The sequence below is a fragment of the Gadus macrocephalus genome, chromosome 16 (genome assembly GCF_031168955.1).
Source record: "Gadus macrocephalus chromosome 16, ASM3116895v1".
Lineage (NCBI taxonomy): Eukaryota > Metazoa > Chordata > Actinopteri > Gadiformes > Gadidae > Gadus > Gadus macrocephalus.
In genome coordinates, this window is record NC_082397.1 from 23108392 (window position 1) to 23129897 (window position 21506).

Consider the following 21506-nt stretch of genomic DNA (forward strand, 5'->3'; position numbering starts at 1 on the left):
CCCGAGGATAGTGGTGGGAAATATCGGCCCGACCCGGCCCGTGGGTCGGGTCGGGTCGGGCTCGGGCTCGGGCAGAGAATCTAAACATTGACTAGAACTACTTAGCAGGTGTCTGTAGGCCTATATCAGGTTTTAATACACACCCTGCAGCCAATCAGAATACGAGTATTTCCTCAGACTGTGGTATAAACAATATTATTCACGAGTTATAATCAACCCCTACACATCAATATTAATGATAACCCATTAAATACGGTATGATTTCTAGATGTCATGGCAACGTCCGCTCGCGACACTGGACTTGCGAGGCGTCGGCGCGGACTTCCATTCACATCGCCAAAAACAAGACAATAAACTAGATCAAAACATCAAGACATACAATTCTAAAAAGAACAGATGAAGCAGCTACCCTTTTTTCCTTTGCGGTTTGCCTACAGAGCAGCGCACCTGCATTTAATATATCCGTGAATTGTCACAATTTCTCAGAATCAAAGGTGAAAGTAGAAACGGGTGGCCTAAAGCTGTCATATTGTTCACAGACAAGTTTAAGTAGAAACGGGTGGCCAAAAGCTGTCATATTGTTAGTTATCACAGACAATTTTTAACAATAAATGTTCTGTACGGAGCTCCTTAAGGGACATTAGGGAGAACGCTCCCGGACAGAACCTTAGTTTGGAAGTCGTGCTTAGTGACACGACAAATACTTCCAATTGAATTACATGGGTTTGAAATTTGTGCTTTTTGACCCGAAAAATTTGAAAATACATGTCCCTGATCACGTTTCAATAGATTAAATAACGTGACAGTGTCACGTATTTTCGTGAGACCGGGTTGGCAGTAGTTAGGTGTGTGAGGGCAAGCCTGGAACATCAGCATGTCACTCTTTTCAATCGGCAAACTTTAAAAATGTATGCATAGGTAAATAGTGATTATGGAATGTAAACAGCACTCTGATTGGTTTAGGCTAAAGCCAATGAGGCACAGTGAATCAGCAGCGTTAGGAGGGTAGAGTTAGGTTAGATATCATAATTTAGCCAAAATATGACTAGGGCGATTATGCTATGAGGCTAACGATATTTGTTTTAGGTATCTTACACGCATACACACAAACCCCCACCCCACACCCACAAAAGACAGGCAGCACATGCTGCTGATGCAGGACACATGGAATATAGATGGAAGTACACAGGGAAACCATAGCAACCGCTGATTAAAGAATCTGCTGGCTTAATTGAGCAGCTGTTGTCTCCCAATTCTGTTCTTCCTCAAATATTGAATGAGGTAAGCCAACGCAAATATGGTTACAAGCCAGCCCCAGAAATATGGCCGTGCAGTCAAACCAATTTAGTTTTATCTTGTTTTTATTGGTTGGCTGCCCGGCGGGCGAGGAGGTTCCTTTAACCTGTCCTCGGGCCCAATCTGTCTGGGAGCCCAAACAGTTGTGGTGCAATGTTTAATTCATGATAAGATCGAGTGTTCTGGTTTATTGGACTCACATGACAGGGGGAATATATTACCAACTGACAAAGTATAAATTACTGTTAATGCTGGAGCGTGAATAAAACTAAAACCGCACAGGTGTTAGTACAACCGGCACGGGTGTTCGAGTGCCCTGTTAGAGCTACAACTCTACAAACACTACGGCTCTATCTGTAAGAGGTACAATTCTACAAACACTACGGCTCTATCTGTAAGAGGTACAATTCTACAAACACTACGGCTCTATCTGTTAGAGCCGTAGTGTTTGCAGAGCTGCCGACTCTTGAAGATAGCGGGATGTAGTTTGTACTTAAAAAAAAGGCTGGTGTTATTCTTCTGCATTGCAAGTAAAGGTCGCGAGATTCACACAAAGAAAAAACAGCTCATCGTGTAAACAAGTCGACAACTAATTAGGACTGATTATTTTTAACTTTGTGTTTTCAGATGATGGTGTGCGGGTGTAACATTAACAAAGCATTCCCTGGCCCTGCCACGTTCAGTAGGCAGTGCCAAACCCAACGCTTTTTATCTTTTAATTGTGTGTTGAGATGTATATTGTTTCAGAGGGAGATTCTCTGTCCCAGAACTCCCCTCTGATGTCGTGTCCCGTGATTGTGTTGGGGGCTGACGCGACTAATCTCTGTCCAAGGCACCACTCCAGTGTCACGCAGGTGTTGAACAGGCAAAACATCAAAATGCAATTAGCTTGTAATTGTAATGGTTTCCCAAAGAATGTTTTAATATGAAATGGCTTGTGTCAAGTACCCCGTATGGGGTTGTCTCTCTCCAGAAGAAGCATAGATACATCTACTCTTCTATTGTTGTATTTTTTTAGTTCAATTTACGTCTGGCACGGCTCTAACTGGATGTAGTGTGATTTGATCGTACGTGGAGAAAGTAGAGCACCTAGATGGAACCGAACAGTGATGGATGAATGGGGCCAAAAATGATGCAATGACCGTTCATCCTTAGTAGCAATAGTACATTTACTCAACACTGAATACAATATTTTTTTTACAAGATAAAATAATAAATATGTAGACATCAAACCAGACTGTATGATAGAGAAGTTGAAGATAAATGTCTTAAATGTCTCTAAATGTTAAAGGTCATGACCCTGACGTCTGACTCCGGTGTCTGGAGATTATGTAACCATTGCCCACGCGACCGCTTACAGACTCTGTTGGTCTCTTGTGTGAGAGAGTGACCAAAGAGAGATTCTTCATTTATATATTTATCAAATCCTTAATTGCATTCATATGTATATATAAATGCAATTAAGGATTTGAAGCTTCTTCTAAATATATATATATATTTTTTTTTTTTATTAAATTCAGACATCAAAGACCAGAATTTGTACCTTCTTTATAGGCAGTGCAAAGTCATGCCGGTCCTTTATATGAATGAATAAAATTGGTTATAATTGTGCTTCATGTTCGATCTGGCAAGTGTCTCTCAGAGTTCACATGGTAACCACTCTAAGCCATTCACCCTCAGGTGTTAAGCCATAAAGATAGATGCTAGCCCCTTTCCCCTTGGCTGTGTTCTCTCAGCGGCTCTAGTAGTGATGTACTCACATTTAAATACATCTCGCCATTTCTCTTCCTCATCATCTTCCAGAGACTCTTGACTCAAAGTGGATAGCATTCACTTGCATTAGTAAAAAGGTAATTATTATATTAAATTGACGCAGCAGTGGTTCAGAAGGGGTTCAGAAGGTATACTGGTTGTAGAGTACCTCGGACAGATCCCTGAACATCTTTTGGCTGCTGGCAATTACTGTCAATCTGCCTTTGAGAAAGGCGATTTTATTTATTTTAATTCCTAACTGCTTATGACAAGCAGGTCAGCCATTGTGCACACAAAAGTGTGCGTGTGTGTATGGGCCATATTAATTTTAAATTTTAGTCACTGATTTTGTATCTCATCTTCTTTGTTTGTTTCATTTTGAAAGGCCTCCAGAATGTAAATGTCAAAACAGCACATTATGGCTTTTGACACTTAAAATGTTTGATAAGAGTCTGTGTATATATTCTAGGGATCGACCGATACCGATTTTTTTTAGGGCCGATACCGATACCGATATTTTTTCATCAGCCTTAGCCGATACGCCGATACGCCGATACCGATTTTTTTTTATTTTATTTTTTTAAAGAAACATTTATTGAACTTCAATATAAAAAACAATATTTAACAAATAGTAAAAACAGGTGAAGTAGAACAAGTAAGAACAAGTAGATGAACAATATTTAACAAATAGTAAAAACAGGTGAGGTAGAACAAGTAAGAACAAGTAGATGAACAATATTTAACAAATATTAAAAACAGGTGAGGTAGAACAAGTAAAAAAAAAATTAAAAAAAAAAAATCGGCAAAAATCAGCCGCGTATCGGCCGATACCGATACACGTAAAAAACGCGAATATCGGCCGATAATATCGGCCGACCGATATATCGGTCAATCCCTAATATATTCACACCAATTTTCTGAGCAAAAATACAAATAAATGCGATTAACAATACTACTGCTTCAACTATTGCTTATTCTGCTACTACTACTACTACTTTACTGCTCCTGCTACTACTACTAATACTCCTACAGTCCTACTACACTACACAGTACTCCTATGACTTTACTACTACTATGTCGACATTTCTATTCTGCTTTTACTGCTACTTCTACTACTACTATACTTCTATACTACTACTACTACTACTATACTTCTATATTACTAGTACTTTGACTAGAACTACTACTATACTTCTGTACTACTACTACTAGACTCATATACTAGTTATAGTGCTACTACTATTACAGCTTCCACGACTACTACTACACTTTTATACTATTACTACTGCTACTCTTGCTCCTCTCAATGTTTAAGAACCTGCCCTATTTGTCTATTGCATCAAGATTGACTCCATGTGCTCTGCCACATGCAGTATTCGTCTCTCTCCCAGACAACAGACAGAGAGAGAGAGAGAGAGAGAGAGAGAGAGAGAGAGAGAGAGAGAGAGAGAGAGAGAGAGAGAGAGTGTGAGAGTGTGAGAGTGTGAGAGAGAGAGAGAGTGTGAGAGAGAGAGAGAGAGAGAGAGAGAGAGAGAGGGTGGCTTTGTTAAGGAGGCTGGCACGTACATCAAACACAATCACTGTCAGGTATTTTAGCCCCAGGAGTGTCGGCCCACTGAGTGATAACATTGATTGCTTATGTCTTCTGCCAAATGCCTTCTACCTCAATTGATGCTCTCCCAATTTCCGATTTCATTTGAAGGTCACTTTCTGCGCCATAATAATGTCAATAAGTAAGAAAGCGTCGTGCAACGCCATATTCCACGTTCTGTGTTCCTCTGCGTGCTTGATGTTTTAAGTTTGACACAACGTTGGAATCATAGACAGCACATTTTATCTCAAAGAAAAGAAACACGACCAACATATGTGGGTCACACATTCAATCGATGAAATCAATTCAGTAATGTGTGATGTCTAAAATAATCTATGTTAATTTATTGAAGCTCTCAATTGACTCAATTAAATGCAGATTTGGTTATTTGATGTAGGATTTAATTGTTTACAAAAGTAAACAAGGGACCTCTATAATGACGCGAAACAATAAATCCCAATTTCCGACCTGATTAGATTGAAGTAATATATACATCACATCCTCCAGCTAATGGCTTGAGGTGACAAATGTTGATGGTTTTAATATAAACCCCCATGGTGTCAATAACGTTTTTTCCTACCTTTAACTTGCACGTTAATTGTCAATTATTATATATTTTTTTTGTTGGAGAGGTCTCTCATCAGATATCAAAAGACCTTGACTGACTTTCCTCTTAGAATTCTCTTTTTTGGGTCAGAGTTATCCCTCTTCTCAGTCCCTCTCAAGCTTTCTCCCTCTTCCCTCCGGGTTTGGGGGAGTTCTCCTCGCCCTTCAGAGGGCTTGTAGGGTTAGGGCAGTGTCTATTTAATGTGGGCCTCCGGGCCCCCCGTGAGAGACGGCAGCGGTGATGAAGAGCTATGCAAATGCAACCTGACTCGGCTTGACTTTAATCAGGGGGAGTTCTATGAGTGTGCGGTGCACTCGTGCGGCGGTCTGGGAAGTCAAGACTAAGCCGCCCCCGAGGACTCGTCACCTGTCAGCCATGCTAATATCTCCACCTGTCAGTGCAGATGTTCGGCACACGGCCTGATAAGGCACCGCTGTCTGCACACTTCATTTGGTCCGGGGGATGTTAACCTTGCTCACAGATAAGACAGGTGGGAGGCCATTTGCAAAGAAGATGGATGGAAGAGGTGGTTGGGTGGGGATGGGGGGTGGGGGAGGTATTGACCAATGGGGAGGTGGGATGATGGAGTGGTGGTTTGATCCCGACTCTTTGCGTTGTATTCTGTGTTTGTTTCTTTACTTTTGGACATTGCTCATGTTGTGTCATCATGTCAGGTTCCTAGCCCTCCAAGGGATCATGTTATGATGATGCAGTTAAAGGTCCAGTTTCATGAGCGTCACTCTGTGAAATAAAAGGAATATGTCGATGGCATTGGCTGTTTTGTCGCCTGCACATGGCTCTTCTGCGCAGTTGTAATTTGTATCGTTTCATTTTCACTTTCACAATGAACAACTCTACTGCATTGAGTTCAGTGATCTTTCAAGGGTATGTTTTGAAAGAATACAGTTTTAAAGATTTTAAAGATCACAGCTCTGTTTTATTGCTTGCTCGCAGCTTTGCACTCACAGTGCACACTGGGGTTCACCAATGTTACCCCGAAATAATGGTAAGATATAATGGGGTGGAAATATAGATAGTGTTGGGGTCATAAAAGTCCATTGATAAACAATCGCATCATAGACAACTTTTTATAAAGCTTTTCTATTATATGAGTTTGTGTTGTAATGTGTACTTCTTCCTCTGTAAAATACTTCTTATCTTATAGCTTATCCCCCCTTCCTGTATTACTTTTATCAATCTTCAAGGACTATCATGCTAAAGCTACAATAAAAATAATAATAATAATAATTCTACTGCTCAGCTTTCTTACTTAGCTCTTTCTGTTATTTTATATCTACCAATCTACCTCTATTGCCCTGGATGAACATGGTTTTTAAAATCTCCCTGCAAAAAATGATGTCACTCCTTTGTATTTCTGCTCTTTTTCGAACATGACTAAAGTACACTTCCTCCATGCATCTCCCTCTCCCTTCTCTCTGTCTCTCTCACTGTCTCTTTTTTCTCCTCCTTGTTCTTTCTCTCCATCTCCCTCCCCATCTACCTCCATCCCTTTCTTTCCTTGTGTCTTTTGTTACTTCTTACAATAAACAACCACCTCTCTCTCTCCCTCTCCACATGCTGGGCGGTCTTGTTCATGCTTTGTGGTTCTGCAGTGTCTTTTCTCCCGCTGCCTTCTGCATCTCCTCGGCCCGTTGCCCCCCAGACAAGGCTTGGTGGTGGTCCAAGAGTAGCTCTGCTTCTGGGCATTGTCTCTCCCTCCCCCCGCCCCCAAATGTTGCCAACATTCACTCCTCAGGAAACCTTCTCCACTCCTTCGCAGCCTTGGTGCATTCTCTCACCTCTGTCTTTATCCTCCTTCCTCTCCTCTTTTCACTAGATCTCCTTTTCCTTCTTTGCCTCTCCACCCATCTCATTTCTGTCCTCTCCACTCCTCTACTCCTCTCATCCCACCTCTCATCTTCTCTCTTCTCCTCTCTCTTCTCCACTTCTCTCCTCTCCAATCCTCTCCTCTCTCCTCTCCTCTCCACTTCTCTCCTTTCCACTTCTCTCTTCTCCTCTCCTCTCCTCCTCTCCTCTCCACTCCTCTCCTCCCGTCTTCTCTCCTCTCCTCTCTGCACCTCTCCTCTCCCCTCCTCTTTGTATATGTGACCATGCCAAGTTGAAATGCTGGCTTATCTCGAGAGAACTAGGCGCTGGCCATTAGTCCTAAATACCATATGGTACTACTCTCCATAAGCATCGTTATCAAAAAACTTCTTTCATTCAAAGTTTATGCTTAACATTTTGGTCAGATTGTTAAATGTTTGGCTATAAAGAAGCATGAATTCCAGTATATATATGGTCTATGTGTGGGGGGGCTAAGGAACCTACTATCCTTCCATTTTATCATTTTAAAGACCATTGAATATTACCCAATTGTGTCTTCATTCTCTCCTCAAATGATCCTCTGGATTAGAGTTACTTCCCTGCAAATGCAAATGCAAATATGCATTGAATAAATACTGGAATGTGGAAAATATATACTCATCGTTAATATAACGACATCTAATTATACTAAAATAACAAAGCCCTACATTGAGTTGCCATCACATTAACGATGACGACTAAATGTAGTTTTGTTGCTTCAGTATATTTGTAATTTTATTTATGATGAGTATATCATTTCTGCATTCCAGTGTTTATTCAATGCATATTTACATTTGTATTTGCAGAGAAGAAACTCTCACCCAGAGGATTTGTATCATGAAACAAACAGTAATGTTTTAATTAGTGCCACGGTTACCCTCTCAGGTATATGCAAACATGGACTATCATTTGCAATAAAATGAAACAGATCTAAGCAACCTAAATCATTTGAAATGGTGATGCACATGTTTTGATTAATAGAGCGTCATTTTGTTAACGAAGCCAACAGTAACTCAGACATGTACTGTATGCTAATGACTCAAGTAAGAAAAGGACTGTTTGTTCCTGGTAACCACAGCTACCTCCACACCAACGTTGAAGCCCCAGCTCTCCCGATAAGGAGGAGGATGAGAGTGAACCAGTGTGCCAGCAGAGCACCCACATTAAGTGCTGATTGGAGAGCCAGAACTATCTCACAGTTTCTCTCTCTGGCGTGCCATGCCTCTCTCTGGCGCTCACTCTCTCACGCTGGAGGGGCTAAACGTAATCTAAAATAGCAAGGAGTCGCTGCATATATCCCTTACGCACACACACACACACACACATGCGCGCACCCCCCCCCCCTCCCCCCACACACACACACACACACTAGAAATTAGGCTCTCACAGCACATAGAGGGACAATAGCAGATCAGATCAGAGTTTAGTGTTTGCACGGGGGTATTTTCTCACATTAGTCACAGTGTGATTCTCAAATACCTCCAAGGCAGGGATGCAAAAAAGAAAAGAAATGCAAAGGGAGACAAAACATTTTCGGGGTAGAAAACCCATATTATACATGCAAAGGAGAATGAATTAAATTTGAAGATGCCGTTTGAGCTTTTGCCAGTCAACTTCACTTGTCTTTGACAAACATTAATAACCAGCAGACAGTTTACCAGCTTTACAACAGAGGACATTTGCATAAATTAGACTTTCCGATATGTTGGCTACTGGCAAATTGTATTTATTGGCCAACAGCCAAACTGTTTAGTGGAGTTGTCTCATTCTCGCTCTCTGTACGCATTCTCCCTTTCTTTCTAGTTTTATCTTTCCCTTCCAACCTTTTATTTTCTATTCTTTCCTTTTCTCTCCTTTTATTTCCTTTCCCTTTCCTTTCTGTATTTTCTCTCTTTACTGTTAATCTCTATGTGTTATTCGATTTATCTTAATGAAATAGACATGATAAATATATACATATACAGTGGAATTCACCTCAAACCTATTCTCCATGGGGCACAATGGACATGTTATCAAGGACCGCATAACCCCCCCTGCACATGACTTATTATTCATGACTTTCCACTTTATCTGTAGAACCGCCCCTCGGGCTGTATCTTTTGCCTTACCTGTCTCTCCTTCACTCCTTCTGTAGTCTGTATTCCATCTCTCTCCCTCTTTATCCCTCACTCTGCCCCGCTTGCAGCCAAATTCCATCAAATTGCATCAAAAGTGTTGCAATGGCCTAACGCACACACACACCATGTGGAGACAGACAGTGTGTTTATGTGCGTGTGCGCTGAATAGATGGATTACATACTAAAGGGGTATGGGTCTGTCCCTGTGAATTGGAGCATGTCGGCAGGTGCCATCATTGCTAACAAGTGTGTTGGTGTCTTTAGGTGAGTTTATTTATGGTAGAGATACCATGCGACCAGACAGGATTAGTGATATAGTGCTTAAGATTCCTCTCAAGTGCCTTTGGATGCGTACAGGTGTGTGACCATTTCACCTCTGTGTTGTTTGTGTTGTTTATGTGTGTGTGTGTGTGTGTGTGTGTGTGTGTGTGTGTGTGTGTGTGTGTGTGTGTGTGTGTGTGTGTGTGTGTGTGTGTGTGTGTGTGTGTGTGTGCAACCCTGTCTCGTCAAAATTACGTTCCCAGAGAACTATCGGCATTCTCAATTACGTTTGTCATAAAACGTATTTTGTCCGCGATTACGTTTTATTGAACGTATTGCAAATACGTTCGTCCTCAGCCTATTTTTTGCCATTTATTAACCTCTAGGATTATGTTTGGTTGAAACGTATCCCAGATAGGTTAAATGTCAACGTATAGCACATTATTGTCATTAAGGCATATCTCCCTTTCAGGGAACGTTTCATTTAACGTATTTTGTCTGAAAAACGTATCTTGGCTGTGGATACGTGTTATTGAACATATCGCAAATACGTTCGTTGTCAACCTATTTTTTGCCATTCATTTACCTCTAGGATTATGTTTGGTTGAAACGCATTCCAAATATGTTAAATGTCAACGTATAGCACATTATTGTCATTAAGGCATATTTCCCTTTCGGGAAACGTTTAATTTAACGTTATTTTGTCCCTGATTACGTCTTATTGAACATATTGCAAATAGGTTCGTTCTCAACATTTTTGTTGTTATTTATTTAAGCTACCTCTTGGATTACAGGCTACATTTAATTGAAACGTATCCTTAATAGGCTACGTTAAATTTCGATAACACATTATTGTCAGCATATAGGCATAGGTCTACCTCTCGGGGAAGCGTACGTTTGATTGTAATGTTAATAGTCCAACGTTATATCAACATGTCACAAGAGGAGAAATTAGCTGCTGACGGGGTAACTGTAGGAGCGGGGGTTGCTTGGTTGATTTCTTTATCTAGGGCTATAGCTGTGGTCAAAGCGGGAAGTGTGCGTTGTCTGGGCGGCTGCCTGAACTGAGCTGCAGGAAATTATGTTCACACGTTTCTTCATTCATTCATGAAGGCTATACCGGTGAACGGTGACGTCAGACTCACGCCCACCTACAAACCAATCAATGTCCAGTATCAGCCTGTCCTCTCGGAAAATACGACCACGTTGGTTTGTTCCGCCACAGATTACGACCCATTGGAATTTATCCAAAACGAGCGAACGAGGCCCTCTACATGTGCGGGCAACCCTTTCTCATCAAAATTACGTTCCCAGAGAACTATTCGGCATTCTCAATTACGTTTGTCTAAAAAACGTATTTTGTCCGTGATTACGTTTTATTGAACATATTGTAATGACCTCGCAGGTGACATAACGATGTCGAGTCATTAGTAATTCGCTCTGTGCACAATATGGCGACCGTTGGCGGAAATGATCTGTATAGGATGCTGAGCACTTCCGGTCTAAACATCCAGATTTGACAGCGACCACGAAAACAGCCAGAGAGCGAATTAGTTAGTTTTTCAGTTTCACAATGAGCCTTTTTAAAATCCAAGGGAAGCGACTTAGCTTTCAACAGGTGGGAAACACTGTACGTCATTGCTGTGTGCCGTTGTGTACCTGTTCATCGAAGTACAACAAAACAGTTAGCTTCCATTCATTCCCCGTTGACGCTGCGGTACGGGCTGAGTGGAAGCAGAAAATCCGTAGGGATGACTTCATGCCGACCAAGCACACCCGGGTCTGTAGTCGACATTTTAAGCAGACTGATATTGATGTGACTGTCGGTGGACGAAGGAGGGTGAAGAAGGGAGCCATACCAGTTTTATTTTCTTGGAACGGATACCAGCTACCTGCGCCCAGACCGAGTGTGTGGGAACGGCGTCCGCGGGCCGAGAGTCCCCCCCCAGAGCCAGACTCAGACTCGGAGATGGAGACTGGAATGGCTCCAGATCATGATTACTGTGTCGTCCCCCAAACAGGAGCGAGGGCAAGTAATTTGTCAGACGAAAACGAAGCTCTACGTCGTCAGATCAGGGAGCTTCAACAGCAGGTGGAGGATCTCAATCTTCGTCAGCGTTTTGGAATAGAGCGTCTGTCTGCATCAGATGAGGACGTGCGCTTTTACACCAGGTTTGCCTCCTACAGAAGTTTCATGGCATTTTGGAGACTAATTGAACCTGCTGTGACCCACAAAATGATTCGCACAACCAGCGCCAAGACAGCCTCTGCCAGCATCAGGACAACGGTAGGTTTATTGTTGGTATGTTTTTGTTGATATGTTTTTAGTTTTATGTTTTATGTTTTTGTTGATATGTCTCAACAGAAACTGAGACCCATTGACGAGTTTCTGCTGTTCCTGATGTACCTGTCAGTGGGTTTTCCTCTGAGGGACCTTGCAGAGAGGTTCAACATCCACCGCACAACAGCAGGTCGTATCATCACTACATGGACCCACTTCCTGTACTGCCTGCTGGGAAGCAAGCGCCTTTGGGTTCCTCCAGAGGTAGTGAGAGCTCACCTGCCACCTGAGTTTGCAGCTTTTGCAGATACACAGGTAGTCCTTGATTGTACAGAAATATTTTGTCAGACACCATCCTCTCTGCTCCTTCAGAGTGAGGTTTTCTCAACCTACAAATCTCATGCCACATTCAAGGCCATGGTTGGCATGGCACCCCACGGTGCTGTCACCTTTGTGTCTGGACTGTATGCAGGCTCTATGAGTGACCGGGAGATTTTCAAGTTGTCTGGGATTGTGAAGCTGTTGAAGCCAGGTATGGCAATCATGGTGGACAAAGGGTTTCGTGTGGACGACCTTGTTCCTTGTAAGGTTTACCGGCCTGCATTTCTCAGGAACAAACAACAAATGAGTCGTGAGGATGTTAGACAGACACAGGCGATTGCACGTCTGAGAGTGCATGTGGAGAGGTGTATCAGGAGAGTAAAAGAGAACAAACTGTTTGACAAGGCCATACCACTATCTATATGTGGGAACATCGATGAACTGTTCAGTGTGGCCTGCTTCCTGGTCAACTACCAGAATGGGCCTTTAGTGAAGGCATGGGCAACTAGTAAATAAAGTAAATGTTTTATTTTGTGCTGCGTTACGTCTGTTTGTATTGTCCCGTGTTCTCACCCGAATGGTCTGCACCTTGTCGCGGTGGGTGAGCTTTAAACTGAGACAGGCCAATTTTGTGTTTTGCATTTGCTGTCACTGTGTTTGCCACTGTATGTACATTAGCTTTGGGTTTTAAAGGACTTGAAATTAAAACCAGATGCATCATAGATGACACTAGAATATGTAGAATTTAATAAGGAAAGATTGAACAACACTTTTTCAATGATCCTATATCAACAATCCACATAGTTTTACACTCATTTCAATCAGTTCGAAAGGTATGGTCTTTGAATGAAACATTCATTTAAAAAAGATCAGATTAAAAAATGATAGAAAAAGAAATAATCCCCCCTCTCCCTTATGACCCTGGCAACCTCAGCATCTTTATAAATTCTTTGCACAAGAACATCATCCTCTGCAAAAACCACAAAATCACACCACTGCATCCCTGTGATAAGCAGCTGGCCTTGCACCTGCCAGTAGTAGCTGTGGCTTGGCTTCAGACGGAGGGCGCCATTCTGCATGCGCAGGTACCCGCAGTCCACGTAGCTCTTCACGTTAGGACACTTCACCTCCACCAGCCCAAATGGTGGTGCCTCCGTGGGATCAAAAACGACCCCATCTGGAGAAGAACCGAGCCAGGGAGCATCTGGATGGATGACAAATCCTGATGGCCAGTAGCTGATGTTTTTAATGTGGGCATACTCCTGAATAGCTACTGGCTCCAGTGCAAGCCCCCTCTTCATCAGAGCTGTCTGAACCCCACCTTTGCGGATACGTTCGGCAAGGTTCTCAGCAGAGCTGTGACCTCTGACATGGCACACCTCCCGGAACCTTGAGGAGGTGAGCCTCATCTTCCTCAGGCTGTGCCATTCTGCGCTACCACTCTGTTCCCTTGTGGCCCTCTCAATGGATCTTGCCATGTCGAAATTGATGGTAAGCGCCATTGCATTACATTGTTGTTGGTGAGTGCACACAAAGGAACATGTGCTTGGGTCCAGCCTGTGACCATGTAACGGCAGTGGGGGTGGAGAGGGTGCGTCTGGGTGGTGGATGATGACCCTACTCACTGGCACAGGGTGCTGATAAGAAATAGGGCTTCCATCTTGAACGCTCCCAAAAGTGGAATTGACGAGGGGGACACCAGGACTTATGGAGAGCGTGGTGATTAATGGTGCAAGGTCTGCCATGAAGTCCTGGTATGCCTCGTCGACCTTCAGGACATCTGGGTCTGGCAAGTCCCCCCGCACTGCTTTGTAGCGCTTGCTCCTTTTGAAACAGTTACATCATAATTAAAAAAAAACAATAACTCTTATAACAAAACAATCTGACAATGACTGCAGAATATATTTGTACTTAACAATGAATATTACCTCACACCATCAGCAGCTGTGTACTGTCTCGACTTTGGTTTGGTTGAGACAAATACCATATTACTCACTCTGCCAGGTTTCACACCCTATCAAGAAAGCGGGTAAAGTTTCAATCAAATTTCAAAAATCCATATAACATTAACAATCTGCTTAGTTCTTAAGTACTAACCAGTTTTCGGGGCTTATGCCACTGCTGCTCAGTTTCAGTGCAGCTGAGGACTGGCGGAACTGCTTTCAGTTGCAATGCCGAGTATTTCGTGCTCTGGTACAGCAGTGCAACACTGTGATTGCAGAGAGCAGTTCCAGCCACACAAGAACACTCAGCCGCAGCTATTTGAATCTGTGGCTGAGTGCTGTCCTCAAAAGTGATCTATGGATAAAACATGATTTTAGTATTATAATTATTATTATTTAAATAATACAGTTTAGTATTAATAGAGCATTGAACTGGTTAGTATGGCCTAGATTGAGGATACAAAGTCAGCTCTTACCTCTCACTGACTAATGTACCCATCATGTAAAGGCCTACTTAAACTTGTACTCCAAAGAACAGGAGCAGTACAGAATTGAACAGGTTAGTATACCGTAAATCCTCAATTGTGGCCAGAGGGTTTTATTTATTTAGGCTGCACAGCCTGTTTTCTAATTGAATCTCTGTCTTTACTTGAGGATTTACGATAGCCTAGACTGAGGGTACAAAATCAGCTCTTACCTCACACTGACAAATGTTCCCACCATGAAAAGGCATACTTAAACGTATGCTCCAAAGAACAGGAGCAATAACAACCGGTTTCTGGGGTGTCCATGTCCAAGTATAGTTCAGGTTTAAGTAAAATAAACAGACTCGAGATGAATTATTGTTGTTCTACATCCACATCGCCAACTATAGCCACAAAAACACCCCAGAATCTTGAACTTGAACTGATTAAACACATGTATTCCACCCTACTCTGACGTCGTGAGGCTTCTCATGTTTGCGCATGGACCTATAGCAGACGGCCCTGACGGTCACCCTCCCCGCAGCCGGGTCTTTATTTGACAGTGGGAATTCAACGTCATTCATGTAATGTGAATCAAAACACACTGGACTTCTTTTCAACACAGTACAGTCGATCAAACAACCTGATGCTCGAAAAGTAACTAGTAACTGCGCGATTTGTCTCTAGTTTTCTGAACCAAGCTAGCTACCTAGCGATGGCACAATGTGAACGTATTCTGATGTCAGTTTGGAACTTACCTTCAAAATTGTCAATATAACTCAAGAGGTACATCTTGTACCCCTTTTCCCGTTTACTCCGGGGGGCAACGCATCCTTTTTGGACAAGTCTGTGGACGTCTGATATGGTCAGTTTGGGCAGGTCTTGTAGACATCTGGTGAAAAACATCACCATCGTGCCGGAAGTACTGAGCATCACAATCGAGGGAGCGGAAGTAGAACGGAAGTAGCTTCTTTCACCGAGCGAATTGAAGGAACTTATAATGGACCAAAACCATTATTAAAGAGAGGCCTGATTCTCAGATATGCAGGTTGGATGGCTACGGTGTAGGTCTGGGAATAACTTCAGGCCAAAATCTTGCAAGCGAGCCGCTGGGTGCAGGTGAAACGAGATGGAGCACTTGCTGAGCCTGGACTTTCATAATCTTCGCTCTGTGAATGTAAAGGATGTTTGGTCGGATGTTACGACGAAGAATCATAATGTGAATGGGAATATTCTATAAATCTCTTGATATCATCTTTCGTCTCAACACTTCTGCTGCAGCCACTTAAAGTCTCACTCCGAGAACCTTCAAATATGAATCAATCCATTAGAAGTATGAAAATATCTTCCCGGTGGTGCAACAGAGCAAACAAGGTGTCCTTTGACATCTACGTTTCGAGACGATTGCAACAGTGCCACACATGATCATATTTGAATATGTTTCGGGGTAGTAATTAGCTGTCGATTTTGGAGGCCTTTATCAATAATGACCAGCTATAGATTTGCTTCCCGATGGAGATTTTTGACAAATTACATGTTAATTAGCATCTACACGTTAAGCTGAGTCCAATGAGATCAAGCTCGGCCTCTTGCTACACCGAGATCATGTCCTAGACCTAGGTGTACCATGTAAAATACATGTTACCATTAGCTAGAGTGTCGTTCTTGGTGTCATTGGACTCAGCTCAACGTGTAGATGCTAAATAACATGTCATTTGTGACTAATCTTTATCGGGAAGCAAATCAATAGCTGCTCAGTATTGATTAAGGCCTCCAATTTCGACAGCTAATTACTACCATTAAACATGTTCGAATATGCTCATGTGTGGCACCGTTGCAATCGCCTGGAAGCGTAGATGTTGAAGGACACCTTGTTCGTCCTCTTACGCCACCGTGAAGATATTTACATGCTTCTGATTGACTAATGAATTGATTCAGCTATTCCCCCAGAAGTCTGGGGTCAAAAGGTCAAAAGGAGACGGCACCACGCCGGGGTGGATCCAGATCTCGGGCAACAGCGCAGGGTTGCCAGGTCCTGCAAAAAACGTGCCCCCCACATACCGTTCAAAATCCACCCAAAATGTCCTAGAAGCATCCCAAATAAAAAATGATATTATTGGCCATTTTGGCCAACGTTTTGAAAGTAATACTATTTGAGGGAATATTTTTTTGTTGTTGTTTTAGCAGCGAAATGCACCGTGTGCGTGTGTGTGTGTGTGTGTGTCTGTGTCTGTGTGTCTGTGCGTGCGTGTGTGTGCTTGTATGTGCTTGTGTGTGTGTGTGTCTGTGCGTGTGCGTGCGTGTGTGTGTGTGTATAACACGCTATTTTATGTTGAAATGCGACGTAATCCAGTGTTCACGAAACGTACACTGTCAACGTAGGTATGCTTTTGGCGACTGGGCAGATATACGTGTTTCTAAAAAGATGATATCATTAAAAGTTACATAAAGTAACAGTTTAATAACACAAACGCAGGAAGCACGTGAGCTGCTAGTTTAGCGAAAGCAACCTGACGTCGTTGAAACATGCGAGCGAGCCGATCAAATCCTAATAACTATAAAACTAAAGATCAGACACAATCACTGACTGAAGATTATGCAAGTAAAAAGTATATTTCTCGCTAGAAATGTTATTAGAAACACGTTTAACGGTGAATCGGTCCTAAAATATTGCATTTCCCATTCAGATAATAAAGATTAATAAAGATCATACACATTCACTGACTGAAGATTATGTAAGGAAAATGTACATTTCTCGCTAGAAATGTCATTAGAAACGCGTTTAATGGTGTATCTGTCCTAAAATATTGCATTTCCCATTCAGATAATAAAGATTAATATGAGCTACGCCGTGTTCCGGAGCCGCGGGGGATTCTGGGAATTGGGGTTCTCAGTTGACAAATGGGGCTTTTGTTAACTTGTTTTGTTGTTAGGATTAAGTGGGGTTAATGGGTTCGGGATGTTATGTGGTTGCGTGTTGTTCTATTAACATTGTTCGTGTGTTCATTATTGTCGATACGTCATCCCTCTCCACCACTCTATACTGTAAAAACACATGTTCAAGTTGAATGATAATGCATGAATTTATTCTTTATTCTGCCATAGTAACACGGTAAATAAATGGCAAAAATAGGCTGAGAACGAATTCGTGTTTACGATATTGTAGCGACCCTGGGACAATTAAATTGTTTTTGTGTTATGTGTTGCATTGTATTTCGTTGTCCGTTATGCCAGTTGTTCTGTGTGTGCATGTATTGTAATGTTCTTCTTGTCAATCAGTGTGAGGGCGAATCATTAGGTCAGCTGGGGGAGGGCCTTGGAAGAACACGAGGGTGGGGGCCTGCACGTGAGTGAGACCGTGTTGGGGGTTGCCGGGGTAACCGGGGTTTGTTTTGGGTGGGATTTCTGCCGTTGGTTACGGGTTTCAGTGACCTGGTTTTGGTCCATTAAAAGTTCCTTCAATTACTAATGACTCGACATCGTTATGTCACCTGCGAGGTCATTACAATATGTTCAATAAAACGTAATCACGGACAAAATACGTTTTTTAGACAAACGTAATTGAGAATGCCGAATAGTTCTCTGGGAACGTAATTTTGATGAGAAAGGGTTGCCCGCACATGTAGAGGGCCTCGTTCGCTCGTTTTGGATAAATTCCAATGGGTCGTAATCTGTGGCGGAACAAACCAACGTGGTCGTATTTTCCGAGAGGACAGGCTGATACTGGACATTGATTGGTTTGTAGGTGGGCGTGAGTCTGACGTCACCGTTCACCGGTATTGCCTTCATGAATGAATGAAGAAACGTGTGAACATAATTTCCTGCAGCTCAGTTCAGGCAGCCGCCCAGACAACGCACACTTCCCGCTTTGACCACAGCTATAGCCCTAGATAAAGAAATCAACCAAGCAACCCCCGCTCCTACAGTTACCCCGTCAGCAGCTAATTTCTCCTCTTGTGACATGTTGATATAACGTTGGACTATTAACATTACAATCAAACGTACGCTTCCCCGAGAGGTAGACCTATGCCTATATGCTGACAATAATGTGTTATCGAAATTTAACGTAGCCTATTAAGGATACGTTTCAATTAAATGTAGCCTGTAATCCAAGAGGTAGCTTAAATAAATAACAACAAAAATGTTGAGAACGAACCTATTTGCAATATGTTCAATAAGACGTAATCAGGGACAAAATAACGTTAAATTAAACGTTTCCCGAAAGGGAAATATGCCTTAATGACAATAATGTGCTATACGTTGACATTTAACATATTTGGAATGCGTTTCAACCAAACATAATCCTAGAGGTAAATGAATGGCAAAAAATAGGTTGACAACGAACGTATTTGCGATATGTTCAATAACACGTATCCACAGCCAAGATACGTTTTTCAGACAAAATACGTTAAACGTTGACATTTAACATATTTGGAATGCGTTTCAACCAAACATAATCCTAGAGGTTAATAAATGGCAAAAAATAGGCTGAGGACGAACGTATTTGCAATACGTTCAATAAAACGTAATCGCGGACAAAATACGTTTTATGACAAACGTAATTGAGAATGCCGAATAGTTCTCTGGGAACGTAATTTTGACGAGACAGGGTTGGTGTGTGTGTGTGTGTGTGTGTGTGTGTGTGTGTGTGTGTGTGTGTGTGTGTGTGTGTGTGTGTGTGTGTGTGTGTGTGTGTGTGTGTGTGTGTGTGTGTGTGTGTGTGTGAATGGTATATCGACTACAATTTATATTATTTTTCCAGTATATCTTGCAATGATGGATGTTCTCTTATGTGTGGAGACAGGGGCTGGTTGTGAAAACACTGATGATTGTGGTAGAGTGTGTGTGTGTGTGTGTGTGTGTGTGTGTGTGTGTGTGTGTGTGTGTGTGTGTGTGTGTGTGTGTGTGTGTGTGTGTGTGTGTGTGTGTGTGTGTACTGTGGAGAGGACATTCAGCCAATGTCGTAAGACAAATGCACAAACAAGGACAATATCAAATAGCATTTGGCTCAAGAAAACAAGAGAAGATGATATTGTCGTTAGACTATCGATTATTTTCCCCCTGTTCATTTGACAGACACTTAAGAAATGACAGCCATGTAAATACATGTAAATTATCTAAAATAAGGGAAGTACTTTTTATTACCTCATTGTGTTCCCCAATGTTGCAGTCGGCAGTAATAGCATACTGGAGGTAACATGGTGTCGTGATTGTGATATTCTGAATCTGTTTAGTTTCCGTTCTCCACCTGTCCACCAGATGTCCTTGGACTCCTGAGACCTTAGACTCTTCTGATGACTGGCTGTTTCCCAATGTGAAGGAAGCATGCTCAACGGCTGCCCTTATAAGGACGCTACGTGAATGCCGACAGGTACTGTTCCAAAGTTGAGAACACTCGTCAATTTGCGCCCTTTTTGCGTCCTTTATTTTTGAGAATTCCGAGATTTTCAAGGATGCATCGATGGATCCTCAATGAGCCAAAATACCAACAATCCTTTGCGTTCACACGCTGCGCGGGATATTTAAAATGGCATAAAGAAAGCAATACACATTGCTTTACGCAAGTAAAGTTATTTGAACGTTTTCAGAAATATTTCAAATTATTTGATTTCTTTCAAATGTTTTTGCAACGTAATGATAGGCTATATTTTGCATGAATTGATTTGTTTTAACATTTAAGCAGGTGGAGTTTAAACAAATTACTGTCGCCAATAACAATTTCAACAATTAAAATATTTAAATATTTAACACTGGAGCAATATTAAAAAAAAGGAAGCGCTTCCACACTAGCAAGTCATTCCAAACTCTGACCACTACAAACGCTAGGCATCACTCTAGCCTCATCTCCATAGGACGCAACTAGAAAGGAAGCGAATACCCTCTGATGAGAACCTGTATCTCTCATAAAGAATATTCTCAGACAATGCCAAGGGATCGGTCCCGAAAGACCCTCTGTCGGAGAGACCCCTGTACAATACGGGCTCCGAGGTCCCCGGGAACACCCACAAATGGTGACGCCATTGTCAAAGGAGGGGCTAGGAAGCCAATCTAACCCGCACGCCAATCTAACCCGATAGACTTAGCTGAAAACCTGCTCCCGACAAGGTTTGGTTGAGAGCATAAAACAGTGTTGGGAAAGTTCACTTTCTACGTGCACTAGTTCAAAGTTCAGTTCACAAATTTTAAAATGAACTAGTTCAGTTAAAAGTTCATAATTCAAAAATTTGAACTAAGTTCACAGTTCCAAAAAATGAACTAGTTCATAGTTCTTTTTTTCAATATGTTGCTGTTAGCTATTATTTTTTTCCGGTATTTTGTGGTTTGTCTAGGATGAAATAGAGTGGTTGAATCAAGTATCGTAGCGAAATACAGTTTATATCGTGTTTTATTGGACATTTAGCGCATTTTGTAAATCCCATTGATTTCTGTTGCAAGACTATTTGCTAGTTGGCCGGAAACGGCCAACTACCTATACCAGAGATACTCTAGGGTCAAGAGCATATAACCGCATTCTCTGATTACAGTTTAATTAATTTTTCACAATTTAACAGCTCTCGTTTTGAAGAATAATCACCACGCCATTAGTTTCAATGCGAATCGCGACGGTCTATACTTTCAACATAAAGTGTACTTATTTATAATTTGAAATTCGTCACAGCCTTTACACCACAGACACTATAGGGTCTATAGCATATAACCACGTTTTCTGATTACAGTTTAATGTAACAGTAAGCTGACAACACTGTAACTGCAAATTAACGACACGGATATAACCATGGCAACCGGTCAAACAACACAGCGTTCTGCTCGAGCATCCTCCGTGTTGATAAACAAATAACCCCCCAATTGAATGAAGTTAAACCAAGTGGGCGTGCCGTTCAGACCCCAGAACAGTGCGATGTTCATAGTGCTTATAGCGGATGCTAATTTGCAACACCTTAGTGTTATTAGCATAGCTACAGACAACTAGACATGAGTTTGCTGCCGACTTAACCCGGATTTGGTAA

The 21506-nt window shown here is 42.0% G+C and overlaps 1 protein-coding gene and 1 long non-coding RNA gene across 2 annotated transcripts in view; both read right to left on the reverse strand.

The window, feature by feature from the left end:
* LOC132473984 (uncharacterized) overlaps window positions 1–21506 on the reverse strand; it is a 397093-nt gene that overhangs the window by 168228 nt on the left and 207359 nt on the right. The window lies entirely within an intron of this gene.
* On the reverse strand, window positions 12962–15048 carry LOC132474690 (uncharacterized). The gene is made up of 2 exons (XM_060075522.1): window positions 14021–15048; window positions 12962–13916 (listed from the first exon to the last, which is right to left on the reverse strand). The coding sequence occupies exons 1-2, from the start codon at window positions 14077–14079 to the stop codon at window positions 12962–12964; spliced, it is 1014 nt and encodes a 337-aa protein (XP_059931505.1). The 5' UTR covers window positions 14080–15048.